The sequence below is a fragment of the Aptenodytes patagonicus genome, chromosome 5 (genome assembly GCF_965638725.1).
Source record: "Aptenodytes patagonicus chromosome 5, bAptPat1.pri.cur, whole genome shotgun sequence".
Lineage (NCBI taxonomy): Eukaryota > Metazoa > Chordata > Aves > Sphenisciformes > Spheniscidae > Aptenodytes > Aptenodytes patagonicus.
This window is the reverse complement of record NC_134953.1, coordinates 78,501,818-78,517,506: the sequence shown is the minus strand read 5'-3', so window position 1 is coordinate 78,517,506 and position 15,689 is coordinate 78,501,818. Positions and strand designations below refer to the sequence as shown.

General features: G+C 39.5%; 1 protein-coding gene across 4 annotated transcripts in view; it reads right to left on the bottom strand.

The window, feature by feature from the left end:
• AGL (amylo-alpha-1,6-glucosidase and 4-alpha-glucanotransferase) overlaps positions 1 to 15,057 on the bottom strand; it is a 43,035-nt gene extending 27,978 nt beyond the window's left edge. For 2 of the 4 annotated variants that reach the window (XM_076337829.1, XM_076337826.1), the window contains exons 1-11: positions 13,984 to 14,156; positions 13,735 to 13,884; positions 10,959 to 11,169; positions 9,870 to 10,036; positions 9,209 to 9,412; positions 3,819 to 4,000; positions 3,475 to 3,586; positions 3,049 to 3,169; positions 2,764 to 2,866; positions 2,576 to 2,673; positions 1,858 to 1,997 (exon numbers count right to left, since the gene is read on the bottom strand). In XM_076337829.1, the coding sequence (XP_076193944.1) occupies positions 1,858 to 1,997; positions 2,576 to 2,673; positions 2,764 to 2,866; positions 3,049 to 3,169; positions 3,475 to 3,586; positions 3,819 to 4,000; positions 9,209 to 9,412; positions 9,870 to 10,036; positions 10,959 to 11,169; positions 13,735 to 13,816 (1,420 nt within the window). In that variant the 5' untranslated portion in view covers positions 13,817 to 13,884; positions 13,984 to 14,156. Of the gene's footprint in view, positions 1 to 1,857; positions 1,998 to 2,575; positions 2,674 to 2,763; positions 2,867 to 3,048; positions 3,170 to 3,474; positions 3,587 to 3,818; positions 4,001 to 9,208; positions 9,413 to 9,869; positions 10,037 to 10,958; positions 11,170 to 13,734; positions 13,885 to 13,983; positions 14,157 to 14,317; positions 14,604 to 14,753 lie in introns of those variants that run through there. The other 2 variants (XM_076337828.1, XM_076337827.1) reach the window with 2 other exon arrangements.
• Between the last annotated feature and the right edge of the window lie 632 nt (positions 15,058 to 15,689).

Genomic DNA, 15,689 nt, shown 5'->3' with positions numbered 1-15,689 from the left:
ATCAATAAAAAAAAAAATTTAAATCTGAGTTCACCTGTAATATACTTACTGCACAGAATATACTGACAGAGGTTTAACTGTGACAAAGACTTAAAAAATCAGTCCATATAAAAAAAAAGTGACTTCTCTCCTATATAAATCACATATTTGACAATGGCAGTATATCATTTAAAAAACAAACAAACAAAACCACCAGCACCCTACACTATTTGCAACATATAATATCCAGGCACAATCATGGAATTGTCAATAATCAGATCCCACATAAGAGAAATACAATTATCTTCCAGCCATCAGTCTTCTGAAGGTCTGTTTATATTCATCTTATCTAAACGTGATCAAAGCATGAACAGGGTCAGCACCACTCAGGATGGGTAAGACAGAGCTACTCCATTGCTTTCTGCTACTCCTAGACCAGCTATACTGATGCATCACCACAGTTATTTTAGTGGTTGAATCTTGAATTAGATCAGGAAACTTGTTCAGCTGAAAAGTAATCCTGCCTTAGCAAAGAGATTATTTTTCAGCCAGACTAATTCCCTAAGGCTCGCATTATGGACACCAAAGTGATTGGGCCTACACAATGAAAGACGCACGAGAGTAAGCAGCTAGTAAGTAAAGAGAAGGGATTGTAAGTCACCACTACTTCCAAAAACATTCACTTAAGCACAGCCTACCTTTTATCTTCACTAATGGCAACACAGCAACATGGACAGAAAAATTCACTTTTTTTGGATGTACACCATGATTTTTTTTAAGGGCCATTTACAGAACTAGCTGCGTTTGTTTTGCAATTCCTATATTTGTGCCCCTATGTATCATCTTTTCACACTGTATTCTCAGTTGAAATAATGTGTAGCATAAAACAAAGGTATAACACAAGTATAAAGCACTCAAAGTTACAGACGAATTAACAGAGAACTCAATAGCCGAAGTTAGGTATGCTAACTAATGCCAGTGACTGAAGGAAAAAATACAACAGTCTTCCCAGAAGAAAGGGCAATTAGCTGAAAGGCAACTCAACAAAAACACCCTTGAAACACATATTACCTTCATCCTTGCAAAGGATAAAAAAGTAAATAAAAAGCATTGGAAGGGCTGTAGATTATTTTGCAGAAATGAGGTGTTTGCTAACTTCTGATCACTCTGGAGTATCAATCAGATTAGCTTTTAAAGCAGACTCAACAAACTCGTAGATAGATGTTTTTAATTAGAATTAAACTGGCCTTTGTTTGATTCAGTTTACAGAGTGAATGACTACTCTGAAAACAAGAGTTCTGTCTTGCTTTTATTGGATATCAATGCTGTCCCCAAAGGAGTTAGAATACAATATTTTAGTGCGTGGTGAATTCATACCTTATCTTACTTACCCTCACAAGTAATCTGCAGACTTATTTTGGAGTAATTGGGTCACCTCTTGACTGCCTGACTGCCACTCACTGGACCTTTCAAGGATCCAGTTTTTGCTCAATAACGCAGTAAAATACTATCCACCTTTTTATTGCATTAGTTTTCTGCCACACCGTCATTGTCTTATGGAAATGCCAACAAGCAGTGGTGTTGGAACAAAGTAAGCAAAGACAATGATAGAAGTGGGGAGGCAGGATGTTCCCATCTCAGTGGCAGAAAGCTGGTAATTTCCCTCTCAAATCTTGCAAAACTATACCTCAAATCCCAGTTCTTATAGTTGATCTGTATGCTGAACAGGAAATAAAAGTGCTATAAACTGAGTATCTGTCTGCTATTCTGCAGCTTCATAGGAATACATCTGGAAAAAAGATGAATTAAATAAGATCCTTTTTGTTTTGGCTAGAATATCAAAACGTTTATAAGATGATTCAAAGTTCTTTTACAAACCTGGTTCTGCAAAGTTTCGAAGAGGATCATCTCCCATAACCCAGCCATTATGAGCCATGAAATAACAAGCTTTATCTGGCTGATGTATCATCATTTCTTCTTCCTCCACAGTCAGCTCTTTGAATGGATAAGTAAAATACCTACAGAATAGACAGGCAATTAAAAAAAGAAAACAAAAATATAAAGGTAACCTAAGCTGAAATTCATTGTCTTTGAAATTAAAATATCTGCTATGAACTAGCTTGTAGATAAAACAGATACAAAAAAAAAACCCAGCAGCTGCTAGACTATAAGTGATGGGGAGTTTTCTATTTTGTAGCATGTCTTGAAGAAGAAAGGACAGGTGTTGCCACTATCTTGGTGTCAGCTGGTAGCGTAAGATTAAAGCCCTAGCCCTTCAGATACATAAGTAGCATCAAGTACATCAAACTTGAAAGGTGTAAGCTTTCCTACTTCCACCCCTCTTCCACCTACACGAGCAATTTGCACTATGTAAGGCTTCGATGTGCTCCGACTATTGTTTCATGCTGTCTGATCACATTTGTTTATTAAACAGTTGTCATTGTTCCTTAAAAAAGACAGTCAATTCATTAAGTGGCATTTGTCCATGGGAAAGAAAATGTATACTTGTACATATAAATGAACACTTTTAATGAACTTTGAATTCACTTTCCCTGGATAGATTCTACTAGTTTCCAAACAAAACAAAAAAAATTACCTGGTAACTAAAGGATATTTTCTACTGATAGGACCCAGCTTAGGACCATCACCAGCCAGTCGTTCATAAACCACAGTCCCCACAAGACAATTGACAGCCTAGAAATAATTAAATTATGCATTATTGAAATGCCTACATTTATTTGCAATTTAAAACAATTCAGCATTAAAACACAGTAATTATAAGACCTGCTCTTGATGGTGATTAGTTTGTCTGTATTGTTCAGCATTCAGTTCCTCAATCCTCTTGCGAAACCAGTTACAACATTCTTCTATTGCAGCTGGTCCATTGCTTACCAGGAAGACATTAAAATCAGAGAACAATTAGAATAATTTATTTTTAAAACATGCAGTATACATAACTGAAAGGAATGAAAAATTAAATTTTTCCCATCTCTAAAAATAATTTAATTTATTCGGTTTTGCAAATTTAACTTCACTTGCGATTTTAACTTATAATCAATAATACAATACCTGTGTGGTATGAAGGTTGCCAATGCTATATTCATATCTACAGTACAGCCAAATCGTCTATAATCAGGGTCCTGAACTATGTGAAGATGTTGATTTGGATCAGATTTAGTGCTCATTTTGCCTAAGAACAAGATAGAAAAGAGTATTCATAAAGTAAAAATAGGAATTACATTTAAAAAGACATACAACTTTTATAATTCTAGCATAAGCAAGACACAGGTAGATAAAGGCTTTGAAGGCGTGCGAAGTCTTCAAAGATTTACTAGCACTCAAAGCATTCTTGTATGCTTAAATCAGCGTGGTAGATTTCTCACATAGCAAAAATTGGGATTATTTTGTTTTCCAGCTTATTATTAAGTTTACCTATAAGTTTCTTGAACTAGAAATATATAATCCACATGCTTTAGCAACATACCCTTCCTTTACCTTGAGTTAGAAGGGTTTTAAATTGCTGCACAGCTTTGTTAACATCCACTTGGAAAAATTCCCATAGTTTAATTTTTGGATATACATCTTCCCAAATTATTTTACGGATACACTGTAAAAATAAGAGTTTTGTTGGTTAATAATGTCAATGATTAATATAATTAAGAAAAGCTAAGTGCTCATGTGAATTGTTCAGAAAAAAATACTGGGGAGTAAAGGGTTTCCTTAATTAATCTACAAAATATACACCATTTTTTGTGCATTTCCACAACCTTAGAAATATTAAAGGTTTATTCAGCTATTTATAGTGTTCATTAGCTTATACTTAGTTCTCATTCACTTACATTCAGGTGATGATCATTTTCAATCAAGGGAGGGACCCCTTTAGCAGTATATTTTCCATCAGCAACCATACAGGTCAAGTGCCACAGAGCTCTATCCAAGACCCAAGCCGGCTTCAGGTGAGGAGAATTTACAAGGTTGTAGGCACATTCTGGATGCATCCTGAGCCATTCACTGTTAGCAGCTTATTCAAGAAAGGGGGGGGGGGAGTAAGTACAAAAGCTGAACACTTAGTTGTTTTGTGCAAACGTCTTAATACCAAGAAGTTAAGGTACTACGGCACGTATACTTAGTTCACGTTTCAACTAAAGTTTTCCATGCCAATAGAAAATCATGTCTTATGCAGAGGTGTGCATTACTGATAGTCATTTGTTTTGCAACAACTACAGTTGCAGAGACTGCAGAGAAACTTAGTTACATAAAAATATGCAATAGTACCACCAATTCTAAAACACTAAAAAAAAATTTTCACATTTTTGTTGCAGGAAATACATCAAATAATGGACATGAAATACTCTTTGTGTGTTGAAAGCCAAACATACATCCCAAACCAAGATTTAAGATGGCCTAAGTTGTTTATTTTTTAATATTCTTAACCCTATGTCCTGGTTCCAGCTGGGATAGAGTTAATTTCCTTCCTAGTAGCTGGTACAGTGCTGTGTTTTGGATTTAGGGTGAGAACAATGTTGATAACACACCAACGTTTTAGGTGTTGCTGAGCAGTGCTTACACTAGTCAAGGACTTTTCAGCTTCTCATGCCCTGCCAGCGAGAAGCTGGGAGGGGGCACAGCCAGGACAGCCGACCCCAACTGGCCAAAGGGCTATTCCGTACCACATGACGTCACGCTCAGTATAGAAACTGGGGGGAGTTGGCTGGGGGGGCAGCAACCACTGCTCAGGGACTGGCAGGGCATCAGTTGGCGGGTGGCAAGCAATTGCATTACGCATCAGTATCACTTATTTTGTATATTCTTTTATCATCATCATTATTATTTTCCCTTTCTTTTCTGTCCTATTAAACTGTCTTTATCTCAACCCACAAATTTTACTCCTCCCCCCCCATCCCTCTTGGCCGGAGGGGGGGCGGGTGGGGGGAAATTGAGCAAACAGCTGTGTGGTGTTTAGCTGCCTGCCGGGTTAAACCATGACACCCTATCAGATGATACACACACACCACCCAAGAAATAATTAATGAAAAATGTAGCTAAATGGGCTTTTAAGAAAGGATTAGCTGTGACACTGTTGTGTACATAATAAGAAGCGGAGTGGTGGGAAACAATGCCACCGAGTCTTACACAGGAAGATAAGCGCACTGTCTGGTGCATGCAAGTGGAACACTAGTTCAGATCAAACACTACACTGTGTCTATTTTCTAAAAAATCCCCCGTAGCATCAACAGGCACCAGAAGATATGCTGAACAGTAAGAATTAACTCAGAGAAGGTAAAGAGCCTTCACTAGAAAATGGGTGTAATATTCTAATACAGACAGTAGTGTGCATGCAGCAGTATGAGTAAATACATGTATAGCAGAGAGAATTTTGATTTTGGAACTATGACAATGAAGATAAAATCCTCAAGAGTTAATTTCTTTCCATTTTTGGAACCGTCTTAAACACAGTTTAAACTGAAAATCATTTTCACATATTCTTTTGAATGAATCTCTGCAATTGAAAAACTAAATGCAAAAAAAAGCACAGAGTGCATAAGAACCCAAAAAAATTATTACTTAGGTTTTACAAGGTGTTTTTTAAATAATTTTTCATAGAACATGTCATTAATCCATTGTTTTAGAAAAGCAGAGAAAATAGTAGTAGTACTTCACACAAGGGAAAACAAATTATTATACTGGAAACAGGAAGAAAGAGCCATTAACGTGTCCAAAGTTATAGCAGAACAATTAACACTTAAAACCCAAGTTTGCTTAGTTCAAAGAAGTTCAAACAAAAATGTCAAAGGAAAAGAAAAAGAGTGTAGTCTCTCGATCTATAGAGTGAACAGCTCTTCTGAACACCCTCTTACATTACATCTCAAGACCATTATAAACATGGCAAAATTCCATGTTTATAAGGTCAAACCATTTGTGGAAGTCAAGATCTTCATTGTTTAAATGCCACCTACAACTAAAACCACCATACTTATTTTAAAGTTACAAAAAGCAATAATAAGCTCAGGCTGTTAAAGGCTGTTCTAGGCCAACCAGATCTCCCCCCCCCCCCTTTTTTTTTTTTTAAAATACATATACTACTTCCAAAAAAAAATATTTTTACGCAAAACTAGCTTACTCTATTCATCTAGCAAGAACCATGATTTACTATAAAGGACTTCCATGAGTAAATACAATTAGTTCTAAAAAGACAATGTATCAGTTAAGTCTAAGGTGTTATCATGCAAAAAAAAAAAAGTCAACACGCCTTCCACTAATTCTGGTATGGAACAGAATGATGTTTTCTGATCAGAAGGTAAGCTCCAATGATTCACAATGTAACACCAAAAGAAATCTAATTCTGCAGAAAAAAATTTGCCCAAAACATCACTTGTGATTACATTTGTTACAGCTAGGAAGAAAATACACACAAGCATAAAAATATGGCAATATTAAGGAATTACAGAAAACGATTTCTAAAATTCATTACATTATTATTTAAGAAAATAGTTTCACGTTTTTCAAAGGACTAATTCATTGTTATATAAATTAAACACAAACTTAATATTTAGTAGTGATGCCCACTGCCCAAGACTTCTTTTTTTTTTCTCCCCTTTATAAAGCTGAGAAAAGGTGGTGTTTGGTGCAATTAGTTAAGTGCTTGGAAGCAGGATTTACCCAAGTGTTAAATTGCAATTAGACAATAGTAGCCTCTTCTGAAAGATAAAGAAAGTATAATTTATTTCAGTTTATTGTATTACTTCATATGATTTATTACAGCCATTGAAAACTCAGAAAAGGAAAAAACAACTCCTTTTTCTATCTCCTGGTGAAAAGTACATGCCAGCGAACACTTATTTGAGGGTGTTTGAACACCCTGAAAGAAATAGCAGTCCAAAAAGGGCACATCTACCCAGTTACCAGACAGGGTTTGCAAGTTTATCTATGATACTCCTGCTAACGTGCCAAAGGTGCATCTATATTTAACATTAGCGCATGCATCTACTTTACTTTTAAAGTCAGGCCATAGATGCTGGCTTTCATTAGAGACTAACAGAGACCTTAACATCAAAAACTGATGCCCACCGTTCTCTACTGTGCAAGCAATCTGTTATCCATTCCAGTGTGAAAACCAAACACCTTGGCTTAACTGCTTAACACTGAAAGTGAGCTGTCTGACTTGACAACAGGAACAGAGGGGAAGCATTGCCATTTTTACACAGTGGTCTCAGCTAGAAGGCAGTAACTACCAACAGACAGAACCACTGTAAGCTGAGGGCTCATGAGCTGTTAGAATTAGCAGCATTAGAGGATTTACTGTGAGACAACTCAAGCTTTTGATGCAGACATGCTGCAGAACTAATAATGATGTGCAAGTATCCATAATGTGTTCAAACTAACTGACTATACATTTTGTGTGGTTTTTATATTCAAATGGGTCTATGGAACATGTTTTACAATTAAATCACTCTAATGTGCAGGAATGAACTAATTTAAGTACTAGAAATTACCGTTCAAGTAAAATACCAAAAAAAAAAAGTGAAGTTAAATTTCCATCTAATCAAGATCCAGACAAAAAGAACCCCAAAAACTATTTGCCTATTTTCTTATTTCAAAAGCCCCCAAAGTGTTTTACCTCCACAGGCATATACAACATTATTGCTTACTCAGACATTTATCAATGTATCTTTCTGCTTATGCTAAATTTGGCATTTAACAAAGTTTGGAGTCAGTTGTAAATCAAGAGGTTTTGATTATAAACAACAAAGTGGGGGGGGGGAATTCAAGTTTAAAAGTTTGAGAGTGGGAAAGAAAGCCATCGAGTATACCTTGCTTAATGATGTAAGTCAGGACCATGGTCATTTGAATATTTCTATCCTGTTAGAAGACACTTCTAAACATCCTTTCACCATAGTACAAATGTTTAGTCATCCATCCCAAGGAAGATTACTTTGAACTCTGATCATAACCTGAAAAAGTCCTTCTACAGATGTAGCCAAGTAATAATGTGACATTTTTCTTCTCAAATATATTTTGGAGTCTAATAATTAGTTTAGACTTAGATATTTCTGTCCATAAAAACATTCTCCTTGGTAGCATGCAAATATACACAGTAAAAAGATGACAGGATCTCAAGCATGTGTGAAACCGAACTTCTACTTGATAAAGTGCAAGAAATTTTTTATCCGAAATTGGGAGAATGTTTAAAAGCCTAATTCCCTCAGACACATAGCCAATAAGTATACTCAGTAACTTTTCAACAAACAGATAGGGCAAACAACAGGGCCCACATTGCATTGCAGACTGACAGGATAGTAATGTTTGGCAGCAGTCAACACCAAAGAACTAAAGCAAATAAAGCTTGAAATTCACAGATATCTGTAGTTAGGGTTTTTTTAAGCCTCAGAGGACTGTAACATCAACATACAGAACCATTTGTTGTACTCCCTGCTATGAGAATGCTAATTATTGTGATCTTTAGGATTACAGCATAAGATGAAAACTGCATTATAAACATAATCAAAATAAACTCATTATCCAAATAATCAGCAAACTTATAAATGATGAAGTACTATAATTTAAATTTCATCAGATCATACTGAAGAAAACCCACCGTCCCTCTCTGCACAACAGACAACTTTAGCTACGAAAAGCAAGAGAAGTAAAGCCTTCAATGCGTTGGCGTATCTATGCTTAACCCCCCCCACCCCAAACACAAAGCTCTCTCTTTTTCTTCCTTTCCCCACAGACTGAGCTGTAACATTTCCTCCATTGCTTAATCCTAGCCTCTTGTCCCTATTCTGTTTGTTGTCTGCATTTTAGATCCGAATTAGAGCAGTTACTTTTAAGCAGCTACAAAAATAATACCCTGTTTAACAAGAAAGTACTCAGTTTATGTTCGCCAAATAATTCATAATGCAGATTCCATTCATTTATGTGGGAGCTGCACACCACAGGTCATAGAAATAAGCATATTATAAAAATACAGACATATGCACAGTTCATTAATTCTGAGAAGGGCTCTATTCACTCTTTCAGTAACAATACTAAATCTTTTACATCTGTTATGGAGACCTATCAATTATAATTGTAAAGAGTTGACCTGGATTTGAGAGATTCAAAGACAGAGACAACTAGGTTGCTTAAAACGGCTACTAAAAGATGGGTGCAAGGGGGAAAAGTTAAGGGAAATAATGAAATATGATTCTAGGACCAATCTGGTTATTAACACACACAAAAATCATACCAGTATGATTGTAGACTACATCTGTGATGCAAAGCATATTCCATTCATTTTTCAATTTTTCCACAAGAGCTCCTATATCGCTCCAAGTGCACTTTTTATTGTGGCTTGAAAATTCAGGATTTACTTCTAACTGATCAGCCAGTGAATAACATGATCTAGACAGTCCAAGCTTCTGCAGCGGTGTAAAATGAATCATGTTGTAACCTACATAATAAGAAGCCATTTATTAAATAAGAAAAACAAGTTTCAGTCAAAGTTAATTGAAAGAAGCATAATAAGTTACAGTTATAACATGTACTTAAAGCTATTGTTTGGATTAACCAGCGCAAATGAATCTGAATCTTCCCCTTGAAATTCTACATAACACAAGCTTTAAAAAAAATCACCCTGTCAGTTCTACAAACTTCCAAGTCTATCTGAAATCAAAACAGTAAAACAAAAGTGGTTTCCCATACCAGGAAATCCCTGAATTTTTGCACCTCTGCAAATATTTTAATCATTTCACTGACTTAATCTGTTAAATAAATTGAATCTCGTGGAAAATACTTAGTCTACAAACTAAAGAACAAATGAGCTGTTTACACTGAAGCTCTTCAGTGTAACTTTGGGTTTTGATCAAAACACAGAAACATATATCCTTTAATATGTGTATTGGCATTACCTGTTTCTTTTGCAACTTTAAGCCTATCTTCCCATTCATGAAATGGTCCCAGACACTTAGCGAGGAACGTCTGGAGTGTAATACAATCCAAAGGTAACACATGATTATCAGCTCCAACACGCAAAATAGGATCCACAACTATGTAACCTCCACCACTTTTTTCATTTCTAGGAAAAATTAATTTTCATTGATATAGTAAACACCCATTGTACCAGTCAGTTTCAGAAAGAGAATCCAACAAGCACAGCTATTTCAAAAACACAGTAGCCCAGTACAGTGGCTGGGGGGAGGTGGGGAACAGGACTGCAGGGCACCTGAAGAAAACAGGAAACACTGAAGAGATGTTCATCTCTTAGGCATCATCTCTCTACTGGACTTATGCCAGTTGCTTACAAGAATACAGTTGGGATACAGAGCTTTAAACTCTCTGCAAAAGTGAGATACCTTTGTTATTTTTTGAGACAGAGTACTGGTTTCTCCTTTCAGGATATGGTCAGAAACAAGAAAGCATGACTGCCCATCTTTGATACAAAGACCTCCATTTGGAGCACCATCCTCGGGAAGAGACCCGAACTAAATGCCCTTTTAAGCCTGAGGGAATTTAACCACCCATTTTCCAGAAACTCAGAATACCAGACTACAATCATTACAGATACTGGCATTCTCCTCTGCGCTTGTCCTGTTGAGACAAAGGAGGAAGTAAAGAACGTGAAGTAAAGAATGCCAGAACCTCTGTGCTAGAAAGACCGAAAACAACCTTCAAAGTCAATGAAGAAAGTACAAATTAAACATTCAGATACAAGTTTTCAGTCATTGGCATTCTAAGTAAAAATGGCTCGCCTTTCCAACGTTTACAGAAAATTCATCAACTTTGTTCTGTATATATTTTCCAGAATATCTTTGCAACAGAAAGTATTAGACAACCACCACAGCTACTCTCTTTCATTAGCAGATTCAGATAGGCCCCACGGTTGCAGTTTGAAAAATGCATGGAAAAAATGTTTTTATTCTTAACAGTGATTTCTCCAGGTTAAAATGTAGACCAAGGGAGCAGACTGCCATTTGGGTGTAAGTATAGATTTCACTTACCCAAGACTGAAATAGTACTGGTACGACCCAGAAATTTGGAGATCCAGCTTGCAGTACTTGTCAGAGTCATCTTCTTTTCCTGTGGGATTGTGCCACGATAGTATCCTGAACTTGTGGCGATCAAATACTTCTCCAGAAGCTGGATAATTTGTGTACACAGTAACGGGCTTGCCTTGAAGAGTCGGGCCCAATCGGAACTGTAGTTCAAAACCTCAAGAAAAAAGATAAAATCACTTTATCTGGAGGACTAAATATTTCTATTCTGTTATTACAAATCATAATTTTATATTATGTTAAGAAGAAAGTGCACCAACATATCTGCCAAGAATTTTGGCAGAATGGTCTATTTCTACAGCATCATCTCTCCCTACTTTCCTAACACTGTTCTTTGCACACTTTACACATAGTCCTTTTCCTTTACTTACATGGCACTATTTATCTCCTTTCCAATTTGTTCCTCTTTGCTATATAAAAAGTCTTAAAAACAAAATACAGCAAAACATCACGATCACCAGATTACATACAATTTTATGCCGATTTTGATTCATGCAGTATTTAAGTATTTAGGTTTACCAACTCTATATATTAAGCTGACCCATGAAAACATCCGAAAAAAAATAGGAACACATTTCAAAACAGAAGATATTTCAAATCCCTTCATTCTTCATTGAGGGTTCAATAAACAATGCTAAATTCCTTATGCTTTTAACTGTAAAATGATATATACTTGTGTGTAATCTACAATGTACAAACAAATTGTTAAACTTTCAGAGAGCTCAACAAATCAAAGGGAGTTTTGTATATGTGCTGCAGGTCACACACACACATAGAAAGAGCACTATTTAGGCTTAAGATACCCATGATAATGAGAACAAAATTAAGTTTAAATATTAGGACTTAAACCCATACTATAGTCTGTTCAATTGGATATGAAAAATTCAGTTTAGTCAAGAGGTTTCAGAATAGGTTTCCACTTGCAGGTATGAGGGCCACCATCATGTGCATGGCTAATTACAGGGTCCTTTCAAGTGACTGAAACAGGTGTAAGTGTTTGCACAATAACTTTTATTAAATTACATGCCAGTCATGTAGTTAGCTGTAGTAACACACCTACTACTAGCCCTAGCAGTCTACAAAATTGGGAGTAAAAGAAACCTGAGTATTTGTAAAAAGAGAAAGTTATTAATACACAGATAATGAATTATAAAGTGTAAAAAACCCTGAACAAAGGCAAGTTCCAGTATCTTAAGTTGAAAAAAAGCTGCTTGCTTATTAAGTAGCATCATGGGGACTCTAATATGAGAATTCAATGTCTGAATATATTTAAATGCAAGTCTCACCAAGCTTGCAGTTTCTCTTATTAACATGATCACCACTGCACCAAAACCACCATGTAAAGCAGTGGTTTTAGGATCTGAATGTCTGTCAGGTAAAATGAAGCTCATTTGATTGAAAAAAAAAAAATCTTACAGGAAAAAAAAACCACTTTTGGAAGGTTAAGTACACTCTCCCCAATACTGTCCTGACATTTTATTACAGGGATTACTAAAATTAGATCACAAGGATATATGCCATTGATATCTTATTTCCTGTAACAGTTACACCAACATCAGGAATGCTGTGGCAAAATTAGCTATGCCCTCTCAGAGACTGCTACCAGCAGAGGCACTTTGAATGTTTGATAGCTGTGCACTTCTGTGTGACTCCTTCCAACAAAACTTATACAACTGGAAGGATGAGTTAATAACGGAGGTTATGGTCAACTCTGCACTTCTTCACTACTGACATTTTCTTAGATTACACTATCAGCAAATCTTTAAATCAATACAGTTGAAGAGAATTCTTATTCTCAAGAATCTTGCTCCTCTGCTAAATCACTTTGATATTAGGTTCCTAGATCAATAACATAAAGTCATAAACCCCACAAAATTTCATGAGTAATAAAAATCGTTGCATCATTAACAATGGTTTCTAAAGACAATGGCTTTAGTTTTATAGTCTGAATTTGCTGACCAGCATAATAGTGGACCAATTAGTGGGGTGGTTTTTGGTGGGTTTTTTGTTTTTTTTGTTGTGTTTTTTTTTTTTGTTTTTGTGGTTTTTTTTTGTTTTTTTTTGTTTTTTTTACAAAGAGACTTAAGAACACTTTCAGAGAAAAACAATGTCAAGTTCTTAGAAGTATGCGGCCAGAATACTAACCTAGCACAGCTATAAGAAATCTTACAGGCAAGATAAGATTTAAGAGGTGCTAAAGATCCCATATGCTGAAACATTACCTTAGACTTTCCAAAGTGCTAGTATTACTGATATATTTCAAAATTATAATAATATATATATAGTGTTATGTGTTATATAACATTAATATATAATGTTATGTGTTGCATAACACATTGCAGATAAATACTAGAGAGCTTGACTTATAAGGACATTCCCATGAAGACTGACAGCTCCTAGCTGATTTGCTCTTCATTTCTCAAGAGTTTTATGAGCCAGACTGAACCGCAACCGGAGCCCATAGAGCTCTGCAGTGGAAGCAAGCATGTCAGAAATGGTTTCATATTAAAACAAGGTAATAAATAAAAAAAAAAAAAGAAAAAGGCAAAAAAACTCCCAAAAAACGAGAACACCAACGCAGGCAGAGCTCCCTTTCCATTGCTGCCTGAAGAAAGTGGCGAGCTCCCGGCCATTTCTCTCTCACCCGGTCCCGGGGGCTCCCCGCCGAGGAGGAGGAGGAGGAGGAGGTTGAGGAGGCCGCAGGCCGCCGCTCCCTACCTACCTTGCTCCAGCCTGAAGAGGGTCTTGTCCAGCTTCTCCATCTCGCTGAGGTGCAGCAGCCGCGTCTCCTTACCGCTCGGCATGGCTGCGGCCGTCTGCCCGGTGCTCCTCCCAGGCCAGGAGACTCACTTGGCGGAGGGAGAAGCGAGCCCTGCCGTGAGGGAACACAGACAAAAACCCACAGGTCAGCGGCGACCCGCGGGAGGACGGCGGCCGTTTGGGAACGCCTCACGCCGCCAGTCTCGCTTACATGTTCCCCAGCCCCAGAGAAGAGAGGAGACGAGGCGCGGCAGGGCAGGGAGAAGGGTGTAAGGGAGCTGTCAGGAGGCACCCAGCCCCCGCCTGGCCGGGGACCGCCGCCGGCAGCACCCCAGAGCAACTCCCCGTCCCACAGTGCGGCCCAGCCCGCAGCCCGAGCCGCGGAGGTGCCCCCGGCCCGAGCCGCCCCGGGGGGGGGGGGGGAGCCTGACACCTGTCACTCTCCCCGCTCGCCCCGGTGCTGCCGGGAGTCACCGCCAGGCCCCTTATCACCGCCCTGCCTCTGTGGGAACCGGTGCCCGCCTCAGCCGTCCCACCATACTCACGAGCGGGCCCGGAGAGCGGCGGAGGCGCAGCTCGCGGAGGGCGACGGATGCCGAGGCCGAGCAGAGCCGAGGCGGGGCGGGAGCAGCCCGCCCGTCCGCCCTCGCCTGCTGCGGCAGCCGCGAGCGGGCAGTCGCTCACGCACTCGCCAGCAGCCGCGACAGACTCAGCGGGACCGCTTTTTTCCTCCCTTTTTTTGCTTTTTTTTGAAACAAACTTTATTGATTCCGCCGCGGCCGCGCACGGAGACGGGCGGCGCCGGCGCAGCTCCCGCGAGAGCGCAGAGCCCGCCCCGGCGGTGCTGTGAGGCGGCCGGGCCCTGCCGGGCCGGGCCGGGCCAGGCTGGGTCTGCCCCGCCCCACTCTCCGCCCCACCCCTGCCGGGCCTGCCCCGGCCCCCCCCCGCCCCGCGAAGCGCAGGCTGAGGGGGAGAGGTCACCTCAGAAGCGGCCGCCGTCCTCGGCGTTGTAGTGGCTGCGAGCGGGCTGAGCTGTCCGCGAGTCCGGGCCCCGGAGCACCCCATGGCTTTTGGGGAGCGCGACGTGGTCTTCTGCCCCTGCCTTTACAGCTGTAGTCCCCACCAGCGCCTTTACATACGGCTTGTGCATACCGGCACGAGAGACCGCCCACCGAGGGGGCTCAGGCACCCGAAACTAAAGCTCGGTGCGGTTTAACTGAGGAAAATGTGACTTTAAAGGCCGCCTGAAGCAGCCCGGCTGACGCCTTTGGGCCCAGCAGCTCCCTGCCGTGATGGAAACGCCGCTCCGCGGGGCTTCCTCAGCGTTCCCGCCCAGCTGCCTCAGGGGCCGGCGCGGGCAGGAGCCCGCTGCCTCCCGCCGCGCCGCGGGCACACGGCGGCCAGGCAGCCGGCTCCTTTCTGATAGGCTGCGCTGTAGAAAAAACATGATGTCAGCTAGGGTTTAAGTGCTCTATGTAGTATGTGGACAAAACTACAAACTCCGGGGATTTGTCTTTGACCAAGAGGTAAGGTGGTCTAAAAAAACCAAAAACCAAAAAAACACCCCCCTTGTTTTGAAGAATACTGTCATCTGAACCGCGGTCACCAGACAGCCCTTACCATTGCTTTATATTGCAGAATACCTGGGACAGTTGCTCCAGGCCTCTCACCACCGAAACCGTTAACTGTGCCCCACTGTAAAGGTCAGCCTTGCAGCTTTGGAAGGTCAGTCTATTTTTATTGCCTAGAATGGCATTAAAAAAAATTGTGCTTCTCAATTTACAGTCACTATGTTATACTCTTTGTTTATTTATTTTTTTCAAAGGTGTTATATTTTGTGGAATTGGGAGGAGTCTGCAAAACAATTTAGACTTAACCATTTACTTCCAGTCATCCCATGCATACCCTTGTAACTCT